The sequence below is a fragment of the Solenopsis invicta genome, chromosome 11 (assembly GCF_016802725.1).
Source record: "Solenopsis invicta isolate M01_SB chromosome 11, UNIL_Sinv_3.0, whole genome shotgun sequence".
NCBI classification, from domain to species: Eukaryota; Metazoa; Arthropoda; class Insecta; order Hymenoptera; family Formicidae; genus Solenopsis; species Solenopsis invicta.
The window spans coordinates 8,489,973-8,517,256 of record NC_052674.1 but is presented as its reverse complement, the minus strand read 5'-3'; the positions used below and the strand labels follow the sequence as shown (position 1 = coordinate 8,517,256).

At 40.3% G+C, this 27,284-nt stretch overlaps 1 protein-coding gene across 1 annotated transcript; it reads left to right on the top strand.

The window, feature by feature from the left end:
* Nucleotides 1-1,412: 1,412 nt before the first annotated feature.
* On the top strand, nucleotides 1,413-23,916 carry LOC105208059 (octapeptide-repeat protein T2). Its single transcript, XM_011177813.3, has 3 exons — nucleotides 1,413-1,730; nucleotides 6,621-22,590; nucleotides 22,949-23,916. The coding sequence occupies exons 2-3, from the start codon at nucleotides 22,453-22,455 to the stop codon at nucleotides 23,498-23,500; spliced, it is 690 nt and encodes a 229-aa protein (XP_011176115.1). The 5' UTR covers nucleotides 1,413-1,730; nucleotides 6,621-22,452; the 3' UTR covers nucleotides 23,501-23,916.
* The last annotated feature ends 3,368 nt before the right edge of the window (nucleotides 23,917-27,284 follow it).

Genomic DNA, 27,284 nt, shown 5'->3' with positions numbered 1-27,284 from the left:
ATATATTTTCCATATTTTTAATTTCTAATAAATTTAACTTTCATTCTTATTTCTTTGCTCTCTAATCTTTTTTTTTCAAGTGTGTTTAAACATAAGAAAAAAATTTTAAACTTATTTTTTCTTAAGCTAAAAAAAAATTAGATTGAGGTAAAATTACGATACACGATATGAATAATAATTGCTATTCTCGCGAGGAAATCTTGCAAGAACAGCAAATGGATTCACGACTGCGACTCTCGTCTACCAACCAGGTTCTCGTGGCAAAATCTCTCAATTTATTATTTTACGTTTGTCTATTAACTTCCTCTCAGCTCTTCCTGTTCGCGATACCACGAGCCACGCTCGTAGTCGACTAGTTTTCCTGTCTCGGGCTTGGTCTTGCACTCGATGAGATACATCATAGAGGAGAAAGAGAGAGTGAGAAAGAGAGGGGGGCGGGAGGGAGGGAGGGAGGAAGAGAGAAATTTTTTTCCCGAAGAGGCAATTTACGGTAAAATTGCTCGGCGAGGCGTGAAGAATTTTGAGAGGCGTGCAACAAGTGGTTGGGTGCAACAAGTTATTGCCGGCGACGTCTGGCTCTTTCCAAGCCTCGTCGTATCTTCACTCTGTTCATACGACTCTCTTCGTGCTTTTGTACGCGACGATGCATCCGAGATGTGTGCATCCTCGGATTCAACATGTTTCACATCACGTTTCGCGACAATCTTATCGAAACCTAAAGGAGACACCTCACCTCTCGGGGTGAAGGTAGTCTTATAGAAAATCTATTCTGTGTATAAGTTATCGACGAATAACAATATCCGATGGATAAAGGTTCGATTTCTTATTGACGTGAAAGATATTTGAGCGCTGTAATACTATTCATCATTTCTGAACCCGCTATTATGCAATTCGACTTGACGAAGATATAAAATGTCGTTACAAGCCCAAAAGTATAAAGATTATATGTAAACTCGCCATTCGATTCTGATAAGAAAGGATATTTGATTATCCTTTTTTTTACTTTCAAATCATTGAATTCGAAACTTTGATATATAAAGTAAAACTTCAATATTCAGCAAATTAAATTAATTATTCTTTATATTCAGTTTATTTAAATTTATTGGTTTATGCTCGCAAAATATTGTTCTTTAGTGATATATACTGTAGAATAAATACATTAAATCTCATGGTGATAATAATATTCAAACTCAACATTACTGATAGTAAATTCTCTTTAACTTATTTAATAATTTTTAACGTTTACTATTACTATTTTACATGACTGGTGTCGCAAAGTCGCGGGATGTCCAGCGATAATCGATTAACCGCACGCTCGCGCTAATAATCTCCGCGGGCGATTGGACGATCGCCCTGGACAAGGTCCAACGTGACGAGCTCGTAGACTCGACCGCAGACCCGCTTCCGCGGCTCGCTTGAAATAGTAGCGAAGAATCGTCAGCCGCGTACGTGGCTGTGGTGCATGTGTCTAACGACGACGACCGCGAGAGACGAAAGGGGGTCGAACGCGACCGTACGTAGGGCGACTCTCCTCGCGGAATGAGCGATGATTGTAACATTTCGCACGGGCCGTGCCGTCGCTGCGAAACGACATATACGTCATCGACGACGAGGGGAATAGAGGCACATCGTGGTGCGCGTCGGTCACGCTGTCCCGCGATTGGCAAGACGGACGACAGGGCGGATAGACAAATGGAGAACGCCACTGTTAGCCGTCGTTCGCGTGGGTGGTAAGTTCGTCGCGTCGTGTCGCATCGCCCGTCCGGGGCGATCGTCTCGTCGCGTGAAGCCCGTAGAAATATTGTTCCCTCTCTCTCTTTCTCTCTCACACACACGCTCGCTTACGTAACTCATCGAGCTGCACAAAGTGCACCGAGACTTTTATCGCGTGTCTTTTGTTAGACGATTATGAAATGTCCCTCTTGCCGCTCTCTTCCCCTTCACCGTCTCAAGAGTTCTTCGGTACGCATTGCTGAGCGTTGGACATCGACGAACAGAGAGAAAAAAAAAATATTTAAAAATGTGTTAGAACAAATAATATGAGAATAAAATAAAGAATAATTTTGCAGTCGCATTACGTTTTTATATAAAAGTATGATTAGAGTTTTTTTTTTTTTTGTAAATAACGATTTTTAATAAGAAAATTGATGAAGAATAAGATTGTGGAACTGACCAAGAGATTACTGCTCTCTGGTGTCTAGCCGAGATACTATTATCGATAGCTATCTATTATAGGATAATTGTATTTTCATGCAGTCAGAAGAATCTTTGGGCAGATGATCGAAAATCAAATTTATATTTGATACATACATAACACAGCAACTTAATAACGTTGAGTTCTCCATTAAAAAAAAAAAAAAAAAAAAACAATATAATACATTATTTATATTTGATTGTAAAGTTTGATTCCTTTTTAGAATCAAGTATAATTATCGACATTTTTTCGGACTAAACAGATTTTATTATGAATTCTCTGTAACATGATAAATCGATATCGTCTTTTTCACGATTTTAGTGATAACGAATCATCAATATAAATTACGAGATACTGATCCTCTTTAATCCTTTACTCGATAACATCTTTTATATCTCACTTTTATTCATGCAAAATTTATCCCGCGACGTTTTACGATCGTGAAATCGGAATCACGTGTTCAAGTTAGCGACGTGACAACTTTGTTTTCGACACCACGAACGGGACACCGCTATTCTCAAATGACGATGGCATGTTTCAATCGCTGTTAATTAGGCATCGTTCGCAGGTCGGCAATATCGCTGTCGACGACGGGACAGCTCGAACTGCGTTACGCGTTTAGAGGCAGCGGCATCGTGAAAATTACACGCGCTGCCGAAGGAATGCAATGAAGGCGTATTACGTGAAACTGCGTCAGTGCGGCGTCGTGGAATGCGCGAAGAGTATGGATTCTCTGGGTGAAACGAGAACATAACGAGTCAGGACCGAAAGGGAAAGTACTTAAGGTGCGGCAGGGTAAAGGGAAGAAGCGTTCGCTTATATTTAGCGAACGGACTAGCCGAAGGGAAGAGAGAGAGAGAGAGAGAGAGAGAGAGAGAGAGAGAGAGAGAGAGAGAGAAAGAGGCGCCTGGAACATGATCCTTACAACACTTGCATTGTTCACGTGGAGTATAACTTATGAGTTATGACATATCTCTCGCAAGCGCGTTACTCATCTTTCTCGCGCTTGTTCGCCTAAATAAAGTAGTCAAATAAAAGGAGTTTCGTGTCGTACATTGTCCCGCGACAAGTCGCGTTAGCGAGAGCGGCTAATAAGCGGCGCGAGGCTGAATCGCCAAAATTGTAACAAGTTGGATGATGAGTGAGTCATACACGCGGAGTTACGTTGTCCGACAACAAAGTGTCAAGTAACATGTAATTCTGTCACGTGCGTGGATGCGTGCGTGCAAGATGCGAGCACGAAACATCGTATTGCAAATCCACCGAGAGTCTCGAGGCAGTCACGAAGGAATTCTCAACGGCCGTCGGACGTTCCCGGCGCGGCGATACTGCTGACGACGGTGGAATCGTCGGCGACGTTTACGCATCTAGCGATATAATTGCTCACCGCGACGATACGATAAAACATCCACGATGTTTACGGCGCCGCGTGCGTCAGTACGCACGTGTTTTCAGAAACGGTGTGCCTCGTGCCCGACAAACGTAATGTTTTCGTATAAATTTGCGTAATATCGCCACTGTATATGCTGGCATTAAGAGGATATACTCGTAACATATTTCAGTATGTCCTAAATTACGAAGAAGAAAACCCAAAGTAACGAGTTGTACAATGTATTTGATATTTCTCGAACTAATGTGTTCTTGAGTGTACTGTGTTAGCAAAGTATGATTTCAAAATTATACATTTCCCGTAATCTATGCTAGCTAGGAAACAGCAAATCAATATATTTTAGAAATCGAAAGAAATCAATAAATTAACATGTTGGTCTCTACTTAAGAATATAAGATAGTAATTTTTTAAATAAAATAGTACATTTAAAAAGTAGACATTAACACAGAAAGAGTGCCAATTTTCAAATTTATATAGTTATAAATTAAAACAAAACTTTGTGATAATTTTGTTGCATAAAATCAATAGTGCACTCGCAAATTTTATTAAAAAAAATAATGCGTTAAATTATCTAATAGTATTTAATATTTTTCCTGATATCTAGTCACAGACATTCCACTGCCATGTTTTGACAGACAGAAATGCATGTTCGAACCTTTCTAATCATTCAGTTTAATCTGACTTGAGTTGCGAACTATCAATCACAAACTTTATTATAATAATAATTGCGAAATGTCACGAGCATCATGAGTCTGTACTCGCCGCCCACAGAGCAGCAAAATAGCAGAAGAGAGAGAAAGAGAGAAGTAATTTTTTGTCATATTGTTTATCAAAAGGAATGTCAGGGGTGGTAAGGAAGTAATAATAACGATAGATGATAATACGGTTCGACTCTGCACAGGATCGCCGAACGAATGGATCACTATCGTCTTTCTTCATCTTGTAATAAACATATCTCTTTCTCTCTCTCCCCCTTCCCTCTTGAAATCCTCTTTTGCGCTGTTCTTTCTTTGTCCGTTCTCATCATCGATCTCCGTTTCGTCTTTCAGTTCGCTCTCGCGTGTGTAACATGTCTGAGGTGGGTGGCCTCAGACTGAACGAACAATAGTACACGTGTAGCCATCATGCCGAACTGTCGTGTTACCTCGAACGAAACAACGAAATGCGGCCCGATACCTCCCACTACCTCCTATTCGCTGTAACCGAAGATTATTCGCGATTAATTTAATCAATGATGCCTCCCCTCTCCTCTCGCAAATTATTGAATACCTTATATTATCCAGTCATTGACATTTCATTTTCTTGTTATTTTTTAAATAAAAAATTACATCGAAAATTATTTAGAGAGTTTATTAAAATTGTCCTTTTTATATTTCGTTCTTTTGTCAAGCCCATCATAAAACCACGCGAGCACTTGTAGGAACAATGTTCTACAAGTATTAGACAAGTCAGATTATCATGTCGCATTTGAGGAAACAACAGAGTCCGTCTGCTGCCTCGTACGCATGTTTCTCTCTAATTCATATTTGTTCTCTAGGCAGAAATTGTTTCGGACATTCTTCATATTTTCGTTATGATGCAGTATAATATCTAAAAATATCATTTTCTTCAAGTTAACTATAATAAATTTTGTTTCAGATATCTTTATTTTTAATTAATTAATTTTTATTAATTTTATTAATTAAGCTTGAGATAAGCCTAAATAATTTTGATTTGAACAAAGATAGTACAAAAGCAATCGATGAGAACCAACGCTTTCTCGCGACACTAATATGTGCCTAAATTGACAATCATTGCCTGTAATCATCATCTCTAGCAATTTGACAAGGGGACGCATCGTAATCAAGACTTCATAACACGCAAATAAACTGTGGACCAAGTACGCAAGATCTTCTCAAGTATAATTCAGAAAGCATAAGCTGCAAATTATTCTATCGAAAGATAGAATCTCGTATTGTCCGCTCTCTTCGATAATTCTGAAAATCACCAATCACATTTTTTTTTACCATCAATTTCGGTTACGACGCGCAACGCATCGCATTGAAGATCAAAGACGCATCAGTGCAGTGGACAGCTATCGTATTTAGATAAATTTACGAGATCGTCGTAAATCGCCGATGATCTACACTTTGATTAGACGGACCTTCGGGGTCACTGATTAACGATATCGCATTTTGGCGCTAACGAACGTACTGCAATTGAAACTGCCATCGTCACCTGCAGAGCGGAATTTATGCATCCATGGCATCTATCAAAGTCCCGGAGCGGAGGCAATACTAAGGTCATCGTATGGTGCTGCATGCATATTCTTGTGAGACACGACGACGCCAGCAGAATGCAAATGCAGCAGACCTTAGTAGACGACGAAGACAACGACGACAACAACGACGACGACGACGACGACGACGACGACGAGGCGGTAGACGACGACCACGTCGACGCCTCGTCCGCGGCGACAGCGCCTGACGTCGAATATGCGAGAAGCCGAAGAACTCTCGTGCTCGGTTATGTAACCGCGCATGAAACTAATATATCAGAGTTGTCCGGCGTTTGTGGCAAACTTAGACCGCGCGTCTCGAGCCAAACGTTCTCTCGCTTGCTCTCTCTCTTTCTCTCTGAACATTTCGGTTCTCAGCAGACAGCGAATGTTTAATCAGAGAAAAATTCGATAGTTCGATAATGCTCGTCACGTTGTTGTAAACTATATTTGCACGTCCACATATTTTGTATTAATCGTGTATTATAGAATTGAGCATTTCAGAAGCGCAACGCAATAAACATTTTTAAAAATCAATACAATCGATGGAGAAATAACAAATATAAGACATTTATATTGATAAACGTTAATAACGTTATTTATAATTAGAATGCTCATAATAATTTTACATTTCCTTGTCAAATTTATTATTGCTAATTTCATAAAGAACTTTTTATTAATTAGTTAAAAAATTCCAATTAAATACCGACGGTTAAAATTACGATCGTCAGACATAGCAAAAAAAAAGATGAGACACCAATAAATAATTCCTTTTTCAGATGATTTTGGCAGGAGCCCGGAGAGAGAGAGAATTTTTTCGCGGCTAGAAAGACCGACGAAAAAGAGCGAGCATCTGGTGCTACCAAAAAGTCCCGAGCGTTCCAGACTCTCTTTTGCCTGTATGTATCATCTCTATACGGTTTCTGTACTTTTTCGTTCTTCCGGCTTGTCATCCTATATTGTTCGCACAAACGGTATGCTTGTTCTTTTTCTGCGACTGGGATAAGATGTTTAGTCTGACGCAGCGGTGGGATTCGTGGGACATTATGAAATTAAAAGAAGAAAGAACAGAGGAAAGAAACTATAATAAGAATTTGTGCATTGTCACTTAATCGAAATTACTTTTATCAACGTAATAAAGATAATAACGAACTCTTTACTTTGGAAATACAACTTATCTCACATTAAATCTTCACTTTTCCCAATATTAATCTTTAATTTTTTGTACAAAATTGTAGTACAAAAAAACCCAAGTTCATAAAATAAAAATAACAAGTATACTGAAAACGTAATTACTAAAAGAATATTAAATAAACTTCGAATGACTATTAAGATTTAACTTGTCTAGATCTTAAGATAGCGAATCCACTACATAAGGTCTCTATTGCGTCACCTAAGAACGTGCGCTGCGGAAAATATTAGCCACCAGACTATATTATGTGGCAGACTATGTAGTGGCTTTACGTATTACATAATTCAATATTGTGCGTCCGCGAGGCGTTTGCGTATCGCGGCTAGCAAGCAATGCTGTAATGTCTCGCGTGACAACTTCCGCGCGTATATTACGGACAGGGACCGCTTTAGCCAGCTGTCATGATCGTGCTGACGAATTCACGAAGAGAAGCACACTGTCGTCGTCGTGCGAGGCTGGGCTGTCCCTTCTCGATTTCAGGGTGTGCCCGATGATGTCGCCGATGCATGGCTGTCGCAACGCCGCGACGCGTTATACCCACGTATACGTACGACTCAGGGCACGCACGTCACTTCCATTGTCAACGGGACGCACGCGTGACACAGGCGTGCGACATATTACGCACATAAGATTTACCACGGCGACACCCACGTGGCAGATGGGTTACATGATACAATTGTTGGAGATGATCGCGAGCTGCATTTCCGATTCGCGACTGCTTCATAAAAATTTAAATAAGATATGAAGAAAAAAGAGAACGGTAGAGACTTGTAATTAAAGAAATATTGGAATCATGGTATCTGATTTTTATTTCTCAGATGCGAAGTGAATGAAGAAAGCTGTGAGATTTACTTATATATTTCTCCAACAGAATTTTTTCAGAAGAACATGTTCCCTAATGGATACACGAGTATATAAATTGACCTCAGATCTGCGATAGCGTCAGTTTACCAAATGTGGAACATTTCGTATAAATCATCATGAATATGAAAATTTAAAAATTATATTGATGCAGCCAATGTAACGAAGAGTCGTGCTTGACTATCGATTACAACAAAATCCAACTTTAATGACAATTTTACACAACTGTATACCGTAATAACATTCAATAACTATATAAATTGCAATAATTGTGGAAATTAACATCCATGTTGCTAATATCCAGGTAGGTATGTATCCAATGAATGTGTTTACAACTGAAAGTGAGAAAGCATTCGAGAGATGCAGAAACTCGATAATCAAATGAGCCATACTCTCGTAACTGTACCGACGAATGTAACTCATCGTGTTCAACCACGAAGAACGCCGCATCGCATCGCATGGTAGCCGGATTCGCGGCCACAAGGGTTTGGGGGCTGAGAACGCAATGCAATTAACGTGGCGTTACATGACAACGCAATGTAACGCGGGGAATCGTCAAAATTAGTAAACAGCGGGGAATTCACCGACGGCAACACCCACATGGCAGACGCGCTCAACAGCGCGGAGCGCGCCGCGTCGCCCCGAAATAAACCACGTTAAATGGATCGTGACCGTTTGGACAATGAAAATGCGAAGTCAATTAACCCGGTAAAGCTGGAATCCCTGAAACGATTCGCACTGATCGTGTTCGATGGTAGCATAGATCGATAAAAATTTGGAGCAACGCATACAAATGTAATCAGCGTTTTGCTAGTAAGTCAGTACATCTAATTGATTATTAAATAATACGTTATATATCGTAGAATCTATATCATTGAGTACTTCTACACCATATTACTAAAATTCAAACATATAATATGTAAATTCGTTGCACAAGAAAAAAACATTTAGAATTCGGATTAGAATTTTATAAAATGCAAAGATAATTTAGTATATTTTTTAGAGTGCATAGAATATAATACATTATAAAAAATAATATGCAATATAAAAATGTAAAAGTACATATCATGTATGAGATGATGTATGCGTAACATAAAATTCACAACAAAAATGCCGCGAGACATAAACGTATTATCCGCTTAGCAAGGGAAGACGCATGAAAGAGGTAACATCGGGGATTAGAGCGTTGTAGTAATAGCGGTGAGGCGTTTAGTGTAATTATTGGCTCATCAGCGCAATAACATATCAGCTCGTTGCAATTAACGCTGTGCGGCATAAAAGTGTCCGTTAAGCGACGTGGCAGGTCGTAAAAAAAGACAAAGTGTGAGCGTTCAGACGAAACAGTAAATTATGCAGAATGTTTCGTTTAATCGGCGGATCGTTACGTCGCGGTTAAATTTAGGCTAATCTGCGAAATTATAGATAAGAATAACACCTATAAATTGGACGTTTTCTCCGTTCTCTGCCTTTCTTTTTTTTTTCAGCGCTACCACTTTGCCAGATCCGTGCGGATATATTACGAGCGGCATTTAAAATCCAATTTGCCGAGCAAAAAATAAGCACGGATATTAACTTGGAAGTCACGCGTCGTTTATAATTATTCCTAAATATTGCCGACAATTTTCTTCATATCAATTCAGAGGTTAATCGCAGACAGAAACAAACGATGTTAAATGAAATAGAATTTAAGCTTTGAAATAGTCACGGGTCATCAACGATGGTCACGATAAAGCAATGTTCTCGTGTATGAAGCGTGTCGACCTCTGTATATATTTAAAAAAAAAATCGAATCACGGAACCTGTTTCAAGCGGGGTTATACGAATCGATCGGAGAAATGGACACACAATACGCTGTAAAGCGATGGCTGCTGGAAGTTGACAAATGCGCGTTAAAACAACGATGAAATATGTTGTAATTATGAGATATAAGGAAACTCATGAAACAACCGTACGTAATGGGATTATAATCGCCTGGCGTGGATTTTCAACCTCGGCATCGATGGGTTAAATACAGGTTTCGTCGCGCTCAATGATACATATTAGTCCGAACATCGTTTAGAAGCCAACCACGTTAGAGAATTGTTGGAAAAGAAACAGTTGTCACGTTGGATACGCGTTAGATACATTTATGTTATTAAGTTGGTTGACGTCCAACAAGCGAGCAAGCGAGCGTGCCGTTATTCCGCACAGAGCACACGCGCTCTCTTCCCAATAATAGACGTCTTTTAAATATTTCAATCTCTGCTATTTTACCGCAGAATTTACGTCGCGCAAGAATGGCGATGTTAATGCACGTGCGGTTGTACGATAACTTACCATATAAAACGCGTAAAAGTAGAACTTATTTGGTTTAATTAATGGAAACCGGCTAACCGGCTACTAATGAGATAAAATCGAAGAAATATTAAACAAATTTTTCTCCATACGTCATTATACGTCATATTATTAATTGGATAAATCCAATTCATTTTACGGTAATTTTTATTACCGTAATTATATCTTTATATAGCACCATTAGAATATTAAAGATATCTTCACGTTTCCGAATGTATTTCAATTCATAAGCTGTGACATTTTTTTGCAACAGAAAATTATCTCCCCGTCATAAAATCTAGAATTAGAGATAAAATAAAGGTATTCGTAATTATTTCTTGATTTGAAATTTTTCCAGTAATGCCGCCTTCTTTTTAAGTCTACTTTCTAAAGCAAAGAGTTGATTTACTGGATAGTAAATCTAAAATTATTGGCGTTTTTATTATCACTTAAACATAACAACGTGCCTGCGATTTTTTTAACTATTTTATTATTTTAATTATTTTTCTCCAATATCTCTCTCTTGAATGACCCAAATCAAAATTTAAATTATTATTTGAATATTATGTAATTTTATATAAAAGTGTTTTCTTTAATTTTAAGAGTGGATAATGGCAAAATGACAAAACAGCCTTCTCTAATCGCAATAAATCATTTCTGTATATATTAAGTGGTCTAACTTTACGCAACATTGGTGACAAATTCTACTTCTCAATCGACGCATACTCATTTTGTCAACTAAATTTCGCGCTCATGGTAGCGCCATAAAGTTAAAGAAGTTGAAAAAAATCGCTTGTCAAGCATTGATTTTTGACACGATATAAACACAATTTATGCGGCACGCCGCGCCTTGATGTATCACATGTTGCAAACCGGCCCGATCCCTATCCTTTCATTCGTTTTCAAGCGTTTGATTTATGACCGTCTCTTATGTGCACTCGTAAACGTTATATTGGTTTCCCGCGGTAGGGGGACCGCGTCTGCGACTTTGGGAACCAATTAACGCCCTATCAGATACACTATTAAAAAAGAAGTGCAAGCGATGCGAACAAAACATGTACTGATGTTACAGAATCTTTTGAACTTTTCTGTTATGTGTAATATACGAAATTATAAAAGGAAGAATGTCCGTTTGCAACTAGAAGATGATACAAAGGAGATTGATTTTTTATAAATTTAATAATTATCGTAATGATAATTATCAATATCGGCTCATCTCTTTGATAACTCCGTTCTCTAAACTGAAAGTTGTATAAAATAGAAACCTCGATTTTTTCTTTATTTGCGCGAACCTCTGACCGTATGCGGATAAAGCGATGAACGAGACGTGTATTTGTTTCTTTTATCCTCATCCGAGACGGAGTTTAGATGGGGGCAAACTCTGTCTGTTGGCACTTTTTGCTAGCACCTAGACACTGGTGGCTCAAGCGAGGGCGTGCTGACGTGAGACGCCATGACGCTGAGTGCGTTCCAAAAATACGACGGCACTTTGGCACAGTGTACTGCATCCACAGTGATTCTAGCGGTTGTTTACATCGATAAAGAAGCTGTTGCGCGTACCATTCCGCACCATTAGTGATCTCCTAAGTTGTTCGTGACTCTGAGAGAATCATCGAAGTCACTTACTGTCTTCGGCGCTTTTCATCAAAAACATTGCGTCATCTTAGCACCTCTTGGACTAAAACGAAGTGCAGAGCCTTGAAAACCGACAGCTCCCATCTTTTATCGGTTATTGATGGTGTCTAAATGAATAAATAAATTTACAAGTGAGAGCGTTCCTCAAATAGAATTTTGCAAAAGTGTTTAGAATATTCAGCGTGTAAAATATACAAAAATTATACGTTTAACATGTAAAATTACATGTTTTAAAAAATTGTATATTTCCCCAAATGTAGATTTTTATACATCTATTAATGTATGTAATGTTTTATGTGCTGCCGTGATGCATCATTTAACGCATATTCATTGTACTTAGCGCCGCAATTCTTCAGCAGAAATTATTATCTCCACCTCATCTCTGCGAATATTTATGTAAGCGCACCTGACATCAATATTAATGATATCGCCTTTGTTAGCTGGATAGCTCGCGTTGATTTATCGCGATTTTCGAGACAATTTGGTAAGATCGTTCCCCGTGGACGCGCGCAAGCCGCTAGTCGACCATTCGCACCGGCTATTATTGTCACGGGCGTCACGATACGAGGGCGACGACGAGTTCTCGCGCGGGAGAGACACGCGCGAGTACATTCATCCGCGTTCACAGGCCGCCATGCGGACCTCAGCCCGTTCAGAGCGGCGCGTTTCCACCATGGCCACGATTCATAGTCTCACGGGTGTACCATTAATGAGAGTTCCTCATTGCGGCAACTGGCCACTGTTATTATAGCTGCTCATAACAGTCAAGCATCGCGCAGGCCGTCGCGTTGGCAGCCGCCGTCTACCGTCTGCACGACTGTGAGGCATTGAGCGTCTATTTTCACACGCGCCGCGCGTCGCAAACAGCCTCGCTCCTTGTTGCACGATCCCGAGTGAATGTCCAGCGGTGTGGACCACCCCCTGGTCAATTAAAGTCGACGAGCCGGAAAGATTTCGGGCTGGAACGGCGGCGTGCTTGGAACGAAGTCAATCGTTTACGCGACGTTGAAAAAAGGATGGAAATCCTCCAAAAGGAATGATGGAATTTGCCAACGTATTTGCATTTCAAATAGCAATTATTTCAACGAATGCGTTTCAATATGTAAAATTGGAATTACATAAAAACAGCGAATGGGATAGCTGTAAATGTGGCAAATCTTATGGAAAAAGATTCTATTTCATACCGCTTGTATCACACGCATTTGGAAACGCTTTTCGCAAAAGGATTGGAAGAGCGAGAAATTTAGGGCACTTAACAACTTTTATCCCTGCGCAATTAAAATTAATAAAACGATAATTAATAAAAACAGCAAAGACCGGGTTCTCTTTCTCTCTCACGCGTGTCGTTAATTCGTTATAAGCTCCCGGGGGACGTTTTCCACAAGCCACTTTGGCGCTCTCGACACGACGAAGAGGACACGCTTCTCCGGTATCCCTCAAGAGCAGAGTCGGCCGTCATAAATGTCATTAACTGATCGCCAGCGTTTACGCGCTTGAGAGCCGGTTGTCATCTCTTAACATGGCGGATATCTTCTCCGCCAACGGCAGAGTACGCGTAGATACGATAACTACACCGCTGGTAATTATTCCCTTTAAGCACATCGATTATCATTTCATTAACTGACACCGCCGCTCGACCGCGTATTCTAATTTTCTTCAGGGCGAAGGTACGGCGCGTCAAATTAAAGTGACTTTAAATCTTTATTACGTCTCAAACTTGACGTTGCTCAATATTCTCGCTTAAAATGGATCGCAGGAGCGTGTAAAATTTTCTGGATGGCGGACGTCCTTGCTAATGTAATATCGTACCTAATTTAGTTGCATTTAAGTTTTATCATAATTATAACTTTCATTAATTATATTAACATTTAATTATATATTTTCTATAGATAACATAATATAATTTAACGTTTATAACTGATTTTGAATAAAGTAATATATTTTGTCATTGAATCTGATGACTGTATTAAATCATGCTTAAAAAGTTTGACGTAATAAAAATAATAGAAAAAATTTCAATGTATAAAAATAAAATTTTTTTTCGTATTTATAAAAAAAATTTCCTTCTTTTTTTGTAACGTTCAAGATAAGAAAACTTTGATTCCAATTTCTCTCGTTTCTTTTGTAAAATTTAACAAAATATATATTTTTTCTTTCTATATAACAAATATGTTTCAAGATTTGTACGCAATTTAAAAAATATTTATTTCACGCGTGACTTTGATAATGTAAATATCGCGATATCTCCAAGAAAAAGCGGCATTAATCTTGCCTTCCAAAATTCGCACGTAGTACAGAGAATCGAGAGAGGGAGAGACATTACTAGTAGCGAGCGGGTGTTGGAAACAGTACAAAAAGAGAAATCAAGCCAGACAGTGGAGGGCGTGGGAGATACATTTATACACTCGCATCTGTGAGCTTAGAATCGCATGATTTAGTGACTACGGAAGGAGATCGTCGCGTCCGCTTTAAGCGGCTCTTCAGTCGTCCTCGTTTGCGAGAAATGGCGTTTCGCCGAGTTAAAGCGTCTCATCGATCATAAGTAAAATAGATTGCAAGATTATCGGACAGACGGTCAAGTACTTTTAACCTTCTTCATGATTTAATTCCGCAAGACTTACTAAAACTTTTATAAGAGTTCCATCTCTCTGACGGAAAATGATCGTATAATTTCGCAGAAAAACAATAAAATCACATTTGTATTGTATATTATGTAGATTATCTCAGAATTACGAGTCTTTTCTATTTTTAATCTACAATTCGTAATTATTTATACTATGGAATAAATTAAAAACAGCAGTCTTAAATTATAAGATTAAAATGATTAATAAGTTTAGATGGATGCTACTTATATATTATATTATTAAATGTTTATATAAGTATGAGTAGAATTAAATTTCTTTTTGCTAAATTATGCAAAATTTAACATAAAAAAAATATCCAATGTTAAAAAAGTTGCGCAATCTTTATAAAGTTTTTACCGAAAAAAAATTGTTTTAAAACTTATCACAGAATATATGATTAATAAAAAATTATGATAACATAAATCTTGACAATAACAAAATTTTAAGTAGTCGAAGATTAATGTTCGATGACACGTATGTTGCACTCGCTTGGAATTGAATCCTGTCGAGGCATGTTCCAACATACGAGTTGCATTATTTCCTCACGCATTGTATATCGCTAGTTACAGAGATTCCATTCATGTAACAAATGTCTGCGTATATAATCCGCCAAGAGGGAATCGCGTGCGTTAACGTGCACTTCTTGCCACATTTCTCAGCTCCGACCCACCGTCCCTCTAAGCTCGGGGTGTCTCACTCAATTGTTTCATCTGCGTTATTTGTGCGATACAGATCTTTCGCATTCGCCATATGTCAAATTTAAATGCCTGTTCACGTCATACTGAGTAATATCAGGAGTTGTTAAAGTAAGTGATTAAAGACGCACTGCAAGAGGAAATATATGTCCCCTCTTAAATTAACTGCAATTAATGTGATGTTGTGGAACACAAATATCGTAAAGGCGATATCGCATAATTGTAGGTGAAATTATACATTATAAATGTGAATTTGAAACAAACACATTTATACACTTTGACATTCTATAAAATCGATCATTATGTATTCCAATATAATTCCTCATTCTTCACATTAGGATTAAATATTTTAATATCATTTATCTAATTTTAATGTCGTAAAAATAAATGAAAAACTATTATACTATGTTTATGAGAAGATTGCTATCTCTTCCCTTTAAATTAGTTACATAAGTTCCTTATCATACTTTTTCTAGTATACTTTATTTAACTCGACGTGAGCACATGAATAATCTTAAGAAAATTAGCTGTGCCTTAGAATTCCGTCGTGTTCTCGACGGTCGATACTCCGTCCGATTCCCTACGTCACCGAGGGCATGCAAACGCACTAAATTTAGATCACTATCGTTGGTGCGCAATCCGTTCTGCATTGTCGACAACGACAACGATGTTTTTCCGTATTATTAATTATCTTCGGACTGCGCGCGATTTGTAAGCGCGCGACTAATTGGAGACGATCGGCGCCGTCGAGCTACGAATTCCGACGATGATGACTAGACCACGTACGTGAATTTCGACTGGGATCACGAACACTTTGCTCGCATTGCGGAATAGCGCGACGTTAGACACGAGGGAGCACGTCCGACACAAGCGAGCGTCGCAAATAGCCGAAATAGCTAGCACGCATCCGAGAAAGTCATGGTCCGTGAAATATGTGTCGTTACGTTGTCGAAGATACCTTTACGACTTTTAAGACTTTCAGGAGTCCAATGTCGTCCATGACGGGTCCGGTTAAGCCACTTTTACGGTAAGGCCGTTGGACTCTGTGCAAGTGTAATATCGGTATTTGGATGCATCTTTTTTATCATTTTACATTGTGTGAGTTTCAATATATTTTAAATAATCAAATTCTTCAACAAGAAGAATTGTCGTTGTCATCAATTGTAAAAATATTAAAGTCTTGTTGAACAAATTGCTAGATGTTTCATTGATTCAAATTTTTGTTTCACTTAAAATAAATTTGCATACATGCAAATAGCTTAAAAAAATTAAATAAAAAATTGTAATCCAACTTTGATTCAAAATTCAACGTTAACATGTAACGAAATCCTCTATCATGTTTCCTACGCGTAATAATGTGTGAACGTGACAGCTCTAGATAATATTTCCGACGATCTCTAGCCAGACGGAACATTTCAGGAATCGGTAACGCCTAACCAGGCACGAGTCGCTCAACCTCGTTATTACATCTCTCGCCGAATTCCTTTCCGCGTTCAAGGAACGTCTCGTCTCTCTCGGGAACGTTGCCTACTCGCTACGCAAAGCACGGTGTTCGTAAATCTTTCGCCGTAGTTACAGCCGCCGGGCATTACGTTGATGCACTATTTATAAACACGTGACATCGAGACGAGTGGTAGGTGCGGGTGGGCCAAGAAAACCTACGTCGCTACCGCAGTCGAGTAGTTTCGTGTTCTCGCCTCTTCTAATACACCTGCTCTCGTGTAATCAAACGTTCTCGCAGTCTCCGCCTTCCCCACTTTCTTCTTTCGTGCACACTCGATTTCGCATTAAATTCCTCACGTGAACGAACGTTTCTCGATCTCATTTAATACCTTCTTTTGCAAAACTTACTATCAACTATTCTAATTGCAAGTAATTTTTTGTCGAATAGCTTAAATTATACTTAAAAATAAATAAATAAATAAATAAAAACTCAACATAAATAGAAAAAGATGAAAAGAAATAAAAATTATATTTAAGAAGACATATGGTAATTAGGAATATTTTATAAATAATAAATAGTGCTGAATAAGTTAAGTATTAATTGACGTGAACAAACATAACAATAATTTACAATTGTATTCATATAATATAATAAACATTCAAAAGACACTCAAATTGTTATATCAAGTTTTTTATCTTAGTTTATCTAAGTTTTATCTTAGTTTATTGTAAATAGTTCACATTTGTTTAAATCAATTTGCATTAATTTCACGCACGATCGTTTACTATGACAATCTCTCGGACAATTTGATATCTACGACATTTATCACAGCTGTCTCCGCGATGCGATTCGCCCTGATTAAAGCGACATAAAAAAAACGTTTGTTTTATTATGCGGCACTTTTGAGTCGACCAACTTGTCACTCAAACTATAGCACCTTTCGATACGCAAAAATCATACGATCGTAATTATCTTAAAGCTACCGCGGTGCAATGGTGCACACCGTGTAGATCATATTTCTTGTCGGCTCCTACCTTTCCTCGGTGCGCACTTGCGAGGAGTAAGATGTTCGAGAGCCGCGAGTGCATTAATCTCCAGCGACGGTTGCGTTAATATAATCGTTTAATACGTCCGGTTTATTAACTGCGTTCATTTTCATTGGCCCGTTAATTCACCCTTCCGTCACGAACCCATCGCAAACCAAAAATCCGGCACGCGAGAATGAGCGAGTGGACGGAAGAAAAAAGAGAAAGGAAAAAAGAGATCGTTTCGACCGACCCACCGTTTCTTCGCGTGCAACGCGATGCACCTAAACCTAACGCAGCACGCCGGCACATCAAAGGTCCGTTGATGAAATAGTACGTATAATTTGATGAAAGCCAATTCGGATTCATTGTATCAAAATTATTTTGTGCGAGGCCAAGAAGGGATAAATTTTCGTAACAATTATAAACATTATAATTTTTGTTACGATATTTAAGATAATTGAAAACGCAAGATAATTGATCACTTACGATTGATCACTTGAGCTTAGATTGTTGCAAAAAATGGTCACATCCGACAAGTACGAAAAATTATGCTGCTAATGTATCGGTGGATAACACTTTCGTAAGCGGCGCCACACATAAGCGGAAAGATTATATCTCCGCGCGAATAATTAAAATCTGGTTGCCACACTTTCGCGCTGATAGATATTCGCAAGCGGGACAAATTATGATAATAAAATTGTCAACGCGTCTCGATCTCTCCGTTCCGAGAACACCAATTATTTATTACGCTCGTAATATTCATGCGCGAGATATTGTACTACCGCTGCGAGCGAGCACTCGATGATTGGTCGATCAAATAATTTGTATATTGCGTCACGGGTAAAAACGCTAATGTGACGCGCACCAAGTCGGTTGATAATTAATCCAAAATGGCGATCCGTGGTGAAAAAAACGCGTTTACGATAGATAATGAACCGCGTCGGGTGCCGCCGGTCAAGTATGCAAAGCGAATAATACGTTCGACTTATGCGCGACTGTCGGTTGCGGAAGGCAGAAAGGTGCCCGATCGGCCAATCGCAATGATCGTGGTACCCGATGTACAAAGTGCCGATCGACACGTCGATTGGTCGACCGAACGGCGCCAGTGTCGCGAGGGTTGTGTCTTTCCACATGCGGACTCTACTGTCATTTAATAAGCGTCCTCCGGGTATATTTCGAAGCGCAATTGAGTCGTGTCCTCGAACCGCGAAACCTCTCAAGATAGTTGTCGCAGCCTTAGGTCTTTTGATCTTTACAGGTAGCAATTAACCCTACGGTTAAGCGAAAAAAAAATGATGGAATTTCTACACAGGATGTATTAAAAGTGTCTTTCAATTTTAACGACAGATACATAATAGAAAAACAGCCTCGATTTTTCCTTAATTGAAACGTCGACGTATTAATATTTCTCGAGCTATTGAACAACGATTGAGAAACTAATTGAGAAAATAAGAGATGGTCGTGGACAATTAAACAATTTATAAAATCTCATTATTTACTATTGGATTCATACTTTGTAATGTAATGTAGATAAATAAATAAAAGATGACTGGTATTATAATTGACGGAAATCGAGCACTCTACAGTGGAGGATTCATCGAAGTATGCCTCGTAACAGACCGTTGCGATCGTAAAAGGCGAAAGATCTGTGATCGGCAGAACTTAGCCTTCTTGCTAGTAAGGTCCCGCGTTCCTCTCGCAGCATTCTAACGACTTTCCGAGCAACAAGAAGTAGTCCACGTCGAGTAAAATCGCGGACGCGCATACGCGCTCCGGGAAGCCCCGGCATTGTCTTAGAAGAAGAAAGTACGCTGGCGAAGTCACGGTGATTAGACGCCGCGAGGTGTGGAGGATCGGGATCGATGGATTCCTGGAAAGAGTGAGCGTAGGTGTAAAAATGCCTCGGTGGGCAATCGTCACGCTCGGTTCGCCACATTCCGTCCAACCGGACATCCCGCGGTGAGGGAGGTGATGACTCCCCCACACACGTACATACACATACACGTGTGATAAACGCATGAAGCGTGGTGAGCCGAGTGGTGGTTCCATCGGAGCGCGCGGCGCGGTGCGGCACGTGAGGAACCGTGTGCTCTGGATTGCGTCGCTCATCGTCCTCCCGCGGTGCGGCGTCGGGAACAGCGCGCTCGTCGTGGGAGCGGCGAATTCCGTGCGCAATTGTCCTGACGCGCGACATTTGTTAGGGTCCTGTCGCCCGGTCGGAGTCCCGCGCTCTCGGCGAAGCGAATAACGAAATCTTGGAACAGAGCGCGCCGCGCCGGTTTGTTCGCTCGAGCGTCGAGTGACGTTACGATGTCACGTTCCTAGAAGTTCCTCGAGATTCGGTTTTGCCGGTGTTCCCTTCACGGTGAAGCAATGTCCCGCGACATCGGCACGGACCCCCGCCCGTGAGTTGCTGCATCGAAACGAGAATTGGAATTGACGTAATCACGGAACAAAGTTTCGCTTTCAGAGGCAACTAATGCAAATTCAATCTACGACGTGTACCATACGACGGGCAACAACGCAATTGGCGATGGAGTAAAGCCACCGCCTTTGCCGTCGCGAATGATATATCGTGGATTACGCTCGCGCGGCACGTCGATTGAATTTAATTACGGAAATACACCGGCACTTGCAATCGTTCCAACGCACGCGCGCGCGCGCGCGCGCGTCGTGTCGCGAAGAAGAAATACTGCAGCGGATAGAAACGAGGAGGAGATCTAAGTGTGCCGTCGTCGCCGCGATCAATGAATAATAAAAGGCCCGAACGAATGCCGAAGCTGCCGGGATGCCGCCGCTGACTTGTCGTGCCCCCGCTCTCAACGCGACGTTGATAAATAATTATTGGGGTATAGACGTGGGCATTTACAAGCAGGTGTGCGCATTCGAAGAAAGGCGGCATTTCGCGACACCTGGTGCTGATTACCGAACGAAATCGTCGGCGCGAGCGAGCGCGTAGCGACTTAAGCGGCCGGCTAAATTGCCGCGTTATTCCTGTAAACCGCGGCTATCCCCACGACTGTCCAATTACCGGACGAGGTGGCAAGTCGTCGTCGTCTCGTCGGGGGATATACACGCGTTCCGCGCGCGCGGCGACTTGGAATCGCGACGTTTTCTTTTTCTCTTACCAGCGACGGCATGCACCGTTAAGGACGGATAATGAGACGAGTCGCGAGACGCGGCCGGAGAAAGAGAGAAACCCTCGCGAGAGCGCGCGTCTCGTCGTATATTACCGCGAGCTACCGCACTGCGTATGCGGTAGCGCAATTTCATATACAAAGCCCGGGGTGAATCCCGACGTGATGACCCCAAACCTCCATTAGATTTATACAGTCACAATGTTGCAGACCGCTCACCGTCGCGATTCCAAGATACACACAGGGTGTTGCAGCCCGAGGCGCATTTGCATTCAGCAACGAGCGAGAGACGCGATCACGAGCGAGGCACGATTCCGCGCCGCGCTCTTTATCTTGAGCAACGCCGCAAACGTTTTGTCGTTATTAATATTACTTATATTACATTCATCGCGATGATAAATGCACGGATAGGGATTACAAACGACCGCGATCGATCGAAAAGTCACGCGTGCGGATCATCGGTCAACACATCGCTGATAATTGATCGAGTCGCTTATTTTTCTTAATTATGCGTGCCAGGATGTTGTGAGTGTTAAAACGAGGCGCGTATTAATTAAGGCGCTTTGAATAGGAGTGGTGCGTCTCGGTTACGTGACACGATATTTACCCGGCCGGTGGTACTTTACGTGTTACCTTACCTTACGCGTGTTATCGCAATGCACGTGTGGCGACGAAGCTAATTATGCGGGAAATGTAAAAAAGGATACCGCGCGCGCGCCCGAGGAATATGAAATGAGCGATGAAGAGCAAGAAACGAGGCTATTCAATGATCAACATCGACAGTTGCATAACTTAACGTGCGAGACTACTTATTTCTTGTTATTATGGCCAATGCGTTTTCTTCTAAATTATTGCTTGAATTTATTTGGGATTCTTTCGATATGCTAATACTAATAATATATCTCGTAATTATTAATATAACTCGATTATATAACGTGAGAATTAGCGTGGTATCATAATCTCGTGTCGATTAAATGAAAGAAATCTTCTTAGAGAGGTAAAAATAAGAAACGCGTTTTTCATGCATGCTAATATCCGCTTTTCTTATGCTAATATTAATTTCACTAAGCATGTAATTTACGCATCGAATTATTTCTACAACATCGCATTTGTTTGCGATTTGAATAAAATTTCGGGGTATCATTTGGAGATCTTCACTTTTTGAGCGATCCGAATCTAGTTTCCGTGGCCTCTTCCTAGCAACGCGCAACGGACAAAATAGCGCATCAATAACAACAGTTCAGTTATCTCCGGACAGGCCATCGACGAGCAACACATTCCATCCTCTCTTCCCAAAATTATATTCGGCATCTTGATATAACCGATTTTTATCGGTTATTAAATCTTCTTAGTGATTATTTAAGCGCCGGCTTAAATGTGCCGTCTCCAAGTGTTCGCGTTCACCGAGTCTAAGTAATCTCAGCGTCGTCGCGCATTTCGGAAAATCGCAAAGGAGCCACCGCGATCATTTATCATCCAGATCATCACGGATTGCGCCAGATGATAAGCGGATCGCTGAAATTAACGTCGGCGACGATCTTCTTGCGACCTTCGACTTCTACGAGCTCTTCGCATGTGGCCTCTAAAATTCTGACGAAAGCTGCTCATGAGACGGCACATAACGGCATTATCCGTCTTGGAATTTCTTCAAAGGAGATAGAAGAGACAAGAAAGGGTGAAATATGACGAAGCCAAAGATGTCGGCCCTGGTGGCCTCCGCCATTCGCAATCTGCGGGAAATTCGTGGTTCGACGTCGAAAGAAATCATGAGTTACATTAAATCTCAATATACGGGGACGGATTCCAGCATACAAAAACAGGTATTTAATATAATTAATATACAAAAATCCTTTTATCGATATTCTCCATTTTCTCGCATAAAAAGCATGTTCCATGTATTATTTCATTTATTATTTACAACTCTCCTATCAATATTAATTTCTTATTCTCTCTCTCTCTCTCAGAAGTAATTAATATGTAATAATTAATATCAATACTTATTATTTTAATCTTTTAAATTTCAAAAAAATATCTTAAAATTACTTGATTTGATTACATTATATTACTTAAAAAACAGAAAAAAATTTATTAGAAATTGTAGGTTAACAAATGCAGTGAAGCAGTTTGTTAATCATACAAGAAGTTTATTAGTTATGTAACAAATGTTTTTTTTTGCAGATATATGCTGCCTTGAAACGCGGCTTGGACTACGGTATCTTGAAAAGGGACCGTGGTTATTACAGCCTGAATACGGATCCTGAAATGATGTACAAAGCGCATACCGTAGCGCCCTTGGAGCAAGGCAGGAGAAGGCGAAGGAGGCGACGACGTGGCCGTGGAGTATCGCGAAGGCGAGGACGAGGTCGTCGAGGCCGCAGGAGAGGCAGGGGCAGAGGCAGGGCGGCCAGAGGTAGAGGCAGGGGCAGGGGCAGAGGAAGGAGGAGGAGGAGGAGGAGGAGAAGCAGAAGCACAAGAAGCAGAGGAAGTCCTCCGGCTAGAACGAGGTCCCTCGCAGCCAGGTGCAACAAGTGCTCGCTCAGGAAGCGCGCGGAGGACACTTTGAGAAATTCCCCGGTGGAGAACCTCCGAAAGGACATGACTTATTTGTATAAGAGCAACCAGACGCCGTCCAGACACCAGAGCCGTAGTCGGGATCGAAGTCAGACGCGCAGCCGGTCGAGTAGCAGTGACAAGGAGATGATTGACGACCGAAATCGCGATCAGCCGTGAACATCTGCACGCGAAAGGATACTGCGAATTTTAATTCTTCGCAGTCGTATATCGTCCACGTAAAATTGACATCAAAATTTTTAATCATTTAAAATTTTTATTAGCTATCCTAAAAAAATTATTTTATTATTATATTATTTTATTATTGTACATTATTTCGTAAAATTTGATTTGGTTCGGAAGCAAGTTTTATAATCTTTTAATCGGGACTGCAAAGAATTAATTGTTCGACGCGGTGGTTATCAATCAGTGACGCGGGGATAACTCTCACGAATCTAGATTTTGTTTTATTTTATAGCGATAAATTACAGTGGTCCGAAATGTACGTCGACAGCGAGTCTTGTTTGTAGTCTTCGACTTTTTACAAATTTTATGTTTCCTTTACACTGACTAATTATATACAATTTTATCACTAATCACTTTTGTTCTTATTTTAAGTAATTTAATTATTTCCTTCTCATTAGTAGTAAGTTTCTGGAATTCTAGAAATCCAATCAATTATTTCTAGATACAAATGAAATCAAGGGACGACGATCAATGCTTTCTCTGCTACGTTCTTTAAAAAGTGAAATCACGAATTCTCGGTGCATTGATAAGATTTTCAGGTGCGAACCCGGCTCAAAATCCTCATGGTAGTTCAAATAAAACTAATTGCTATAACTCTTGTCGCGAGGGGGTTAAGGCAGGTTAGAAAGGATCAAGAAGCGATTACTAGCATTTACCGGTCTCGAGTGAGTATGAAAGGGAGACACGGAGCGAGAGAGAAAGACATCTGCCGATTGCCGGTACCGTTTAGACTTCCTGCAGGTTCGCTGGTCACAATACCGCGATCTAACTGCTCCCTATTCTCCGACAGGACTATCCCCCGGAGGTCGACACGACGCTAATACCGGGGATCTATCAAGCGATACTAATGCGATTCTAACGGTGACTCTATCCTAAGATCCTTCTGTAGCCGGAGAACCGTTCGCCGTTCAAAAGCGAAACTCTCTTTGGTGGTCCATCCGCAATATTAATTTTGAAAAATATTAAAGCTAAAGAAATTATCTAAAAGTGCTAGTTGATTTGTCTCAGTGCTTGACGCGTCATTAGCTTTTAAAAAGACTTGCACGCGATGATGATGTCATACAAAAGCACGGAGTAAGTAACTCTGAATAAATTCTTTTTCACTACTAATTAACGGAATAATGAAACATTACAGCGTATATCTTCTTGTGAAATCGCGTAAATGGAGAGATATTTTTTTTTTTATAATCTCACTTCGTCAAAAAATAACGAGATAACGCGGAGAATAGAAGTTATTCGCGGTCGTTGGCAGGCGTAACCATCGTGTCTCGAACAACGTTTCATGCCGCTCGTCGCCGCGTGGTTCCACCTAAATGACGTGCCGGACGGACAGGAAGAGGTCCGGAGAGAAAACCTCGGTGATACCATCTTCTCTTTGCACGCGATTGCTCGTGAAACTCCGGACGCTGAGGTGTCAGTGGGTTCTCATGTGTACTGACCGGCAGAGATAGCGTCATCCCGGCACTAACGCGGTGATATCATTAAGGTAGATTTATGCTACCACCAGTGGCAGTGTCGACTCTCCGCGGCTAGATTAGGATAGCCCTCGGAGACTACGCCCGCGGACATCTCTGACTTAACTTATATCGTAACTAACATCGGTATGTGCAAGAAGTGTGTCCGAACGCAGTGCTCGCCGAGTACTTAACGCTCTTAGCAAAAAAAAGAAGTCAATTACTGCAAATGATTCTATCCCGGAAGATAGAAATAATATAACCTTTTCGTATATAACCTGGACAGTTTCTTTCTCGCTTTATATTTTGTTAGGTTATTTTTACTTGGGTTTAAAAGCAGAAGCTAATTATTTTAAATTTATATATATAGTTCATTTTAATATATATATATATATATATATATAGTTCATTTTAATATTTATTTCTTTAATAAATTTGCAAGCTTTAAAAAGTAATTCTAATATCTTATTGATAAAATTATAGTTTAGTTTTATTGAAATTCTGTTGACATGCAAGAGTGCATTTTTTAATAATTATACTATCAACTAAATACTTTATAATTTAGATCTTGGATTTATAAATGTAGAATTGCAAGATATAAATTTTTATGACACAAAATATCAATTATAATTACTTGATGTAATTATATTAAATTAATTAACTTGATAACCTCAGTTTTTGGACGCGCGGTTATTCACATCAGAGATTATCAGAGTACTTTATGTTTGCTCGCATTTACAGAAGCAAGAAAAAAGAGAAATCTGAGAAGAAACAGAGAGTACAAGAAACAAGAAACAGTGAGAAACGAATTATTGCTGAAGATCATTGCTCTAGTTCGTGTCAACGGTCGAGAAACGAGGAATTTAATTGCGCCGCCATCTTCACGGCTAATATATCCGGACCACACGAGAGAGATTTTAATTCGTGCGATCCGCATCCTTGATAACTACCGGGTATACTCGAATTAGGCTACGTCGACGATATGGAAACAGCAGGTGGCGATCCTGGCATCCGATTATAGTCCGAAGTGTTATTAACGATCGATCGCAATACAGCTCCTGTACTTAACTGTAGCGAATAAGTATGCTGCATCATCTACCAGCACTCTTCTAATCGACTGTCTTACATTATGTGAGATGGTACTGCCATTGTGTGATAGACGTATACGTATCTAATCACACAAATCCAATCTTGATGCCCGTTTCATCTTCTTAACTAGAATGCTTGACAATTCTTTTGCTTGAAAATTCTCTCTCTTTAAAAACTACTTCGATGTTAAAATTGATCAATTTTCAATTTTATAGATACGAAAGATTTGTATTAATTATCGTGCTTTCATCATCGCGAATAAATATAGAAATTAATTTTATGTACTTCTATACAGCGACTACATCTGCAAATTTATCAAAACTTCATTTTTATGTTGGACTATAACTCTCAAGAATAATATGTACTACTCTCGAAAAAAGCAAAATTGAAAATGTATTAGTAGGTCTTCCTTACAATTGCAATAAAGCCGTCAGTGGCGGCCAATCAATTTAAATCGTAACCGCGAATTACGCTATTATCATCGCTCCAATGCGTAACGGAAGATTTTGCGTCTAGTGTTCTGCCGGATTTCTTTTCGCCGACATTTCGCCCGATCAGCGTTCATTACTGCGACCGCTCTGGAGCAGCGCCGTATAGCCGTTTAACTGTTTTGTCCCGGTTGATGGATAACGCGTTCGCACATTATTACCGGACACTCCGCCAGTTTTATGAGTCTAGATTGGTACATGGCTCTTTTACCCCCGGCCAGTCTGCTCGAGACCCGAGCAACGGCGGCGCTAATAGTGTGTTTACCGATAATGATCTCGGTGCGATAGTCGCGCAAGGAAAATATCGAACGCGTAAGTTCGACGTAATTTACGAGCGCCTCTTGCCGCTTGGGCGTCGATTGCGGCCCCGCGAATCTGACCGGAAGTCGTAGGTGCGGCAGACAAACTGGGCCGCTTTTTAATCTGGATGAAAATCTCTCTTGCAGAGCGAGAGAGCGATGCAACCGCTCGCGAAAATGGGTTGTGAATAGCTCTGGTTTCAGTTCGGTCCGCCGATTGTCGTTAACGCGAAAGCGAGTTTATGTTGCTCGTTTTTACATCGTATAATTATCCATTGTGAAATTCGTTTCTCGCCCATCATGTCACACCTTTGCTGGAAAAAAGTCGTAACTAGCAAAGCCGCGAGTTCGCGGTGTCGTGAGTGTTTCGAATGATTGATATTTCGAC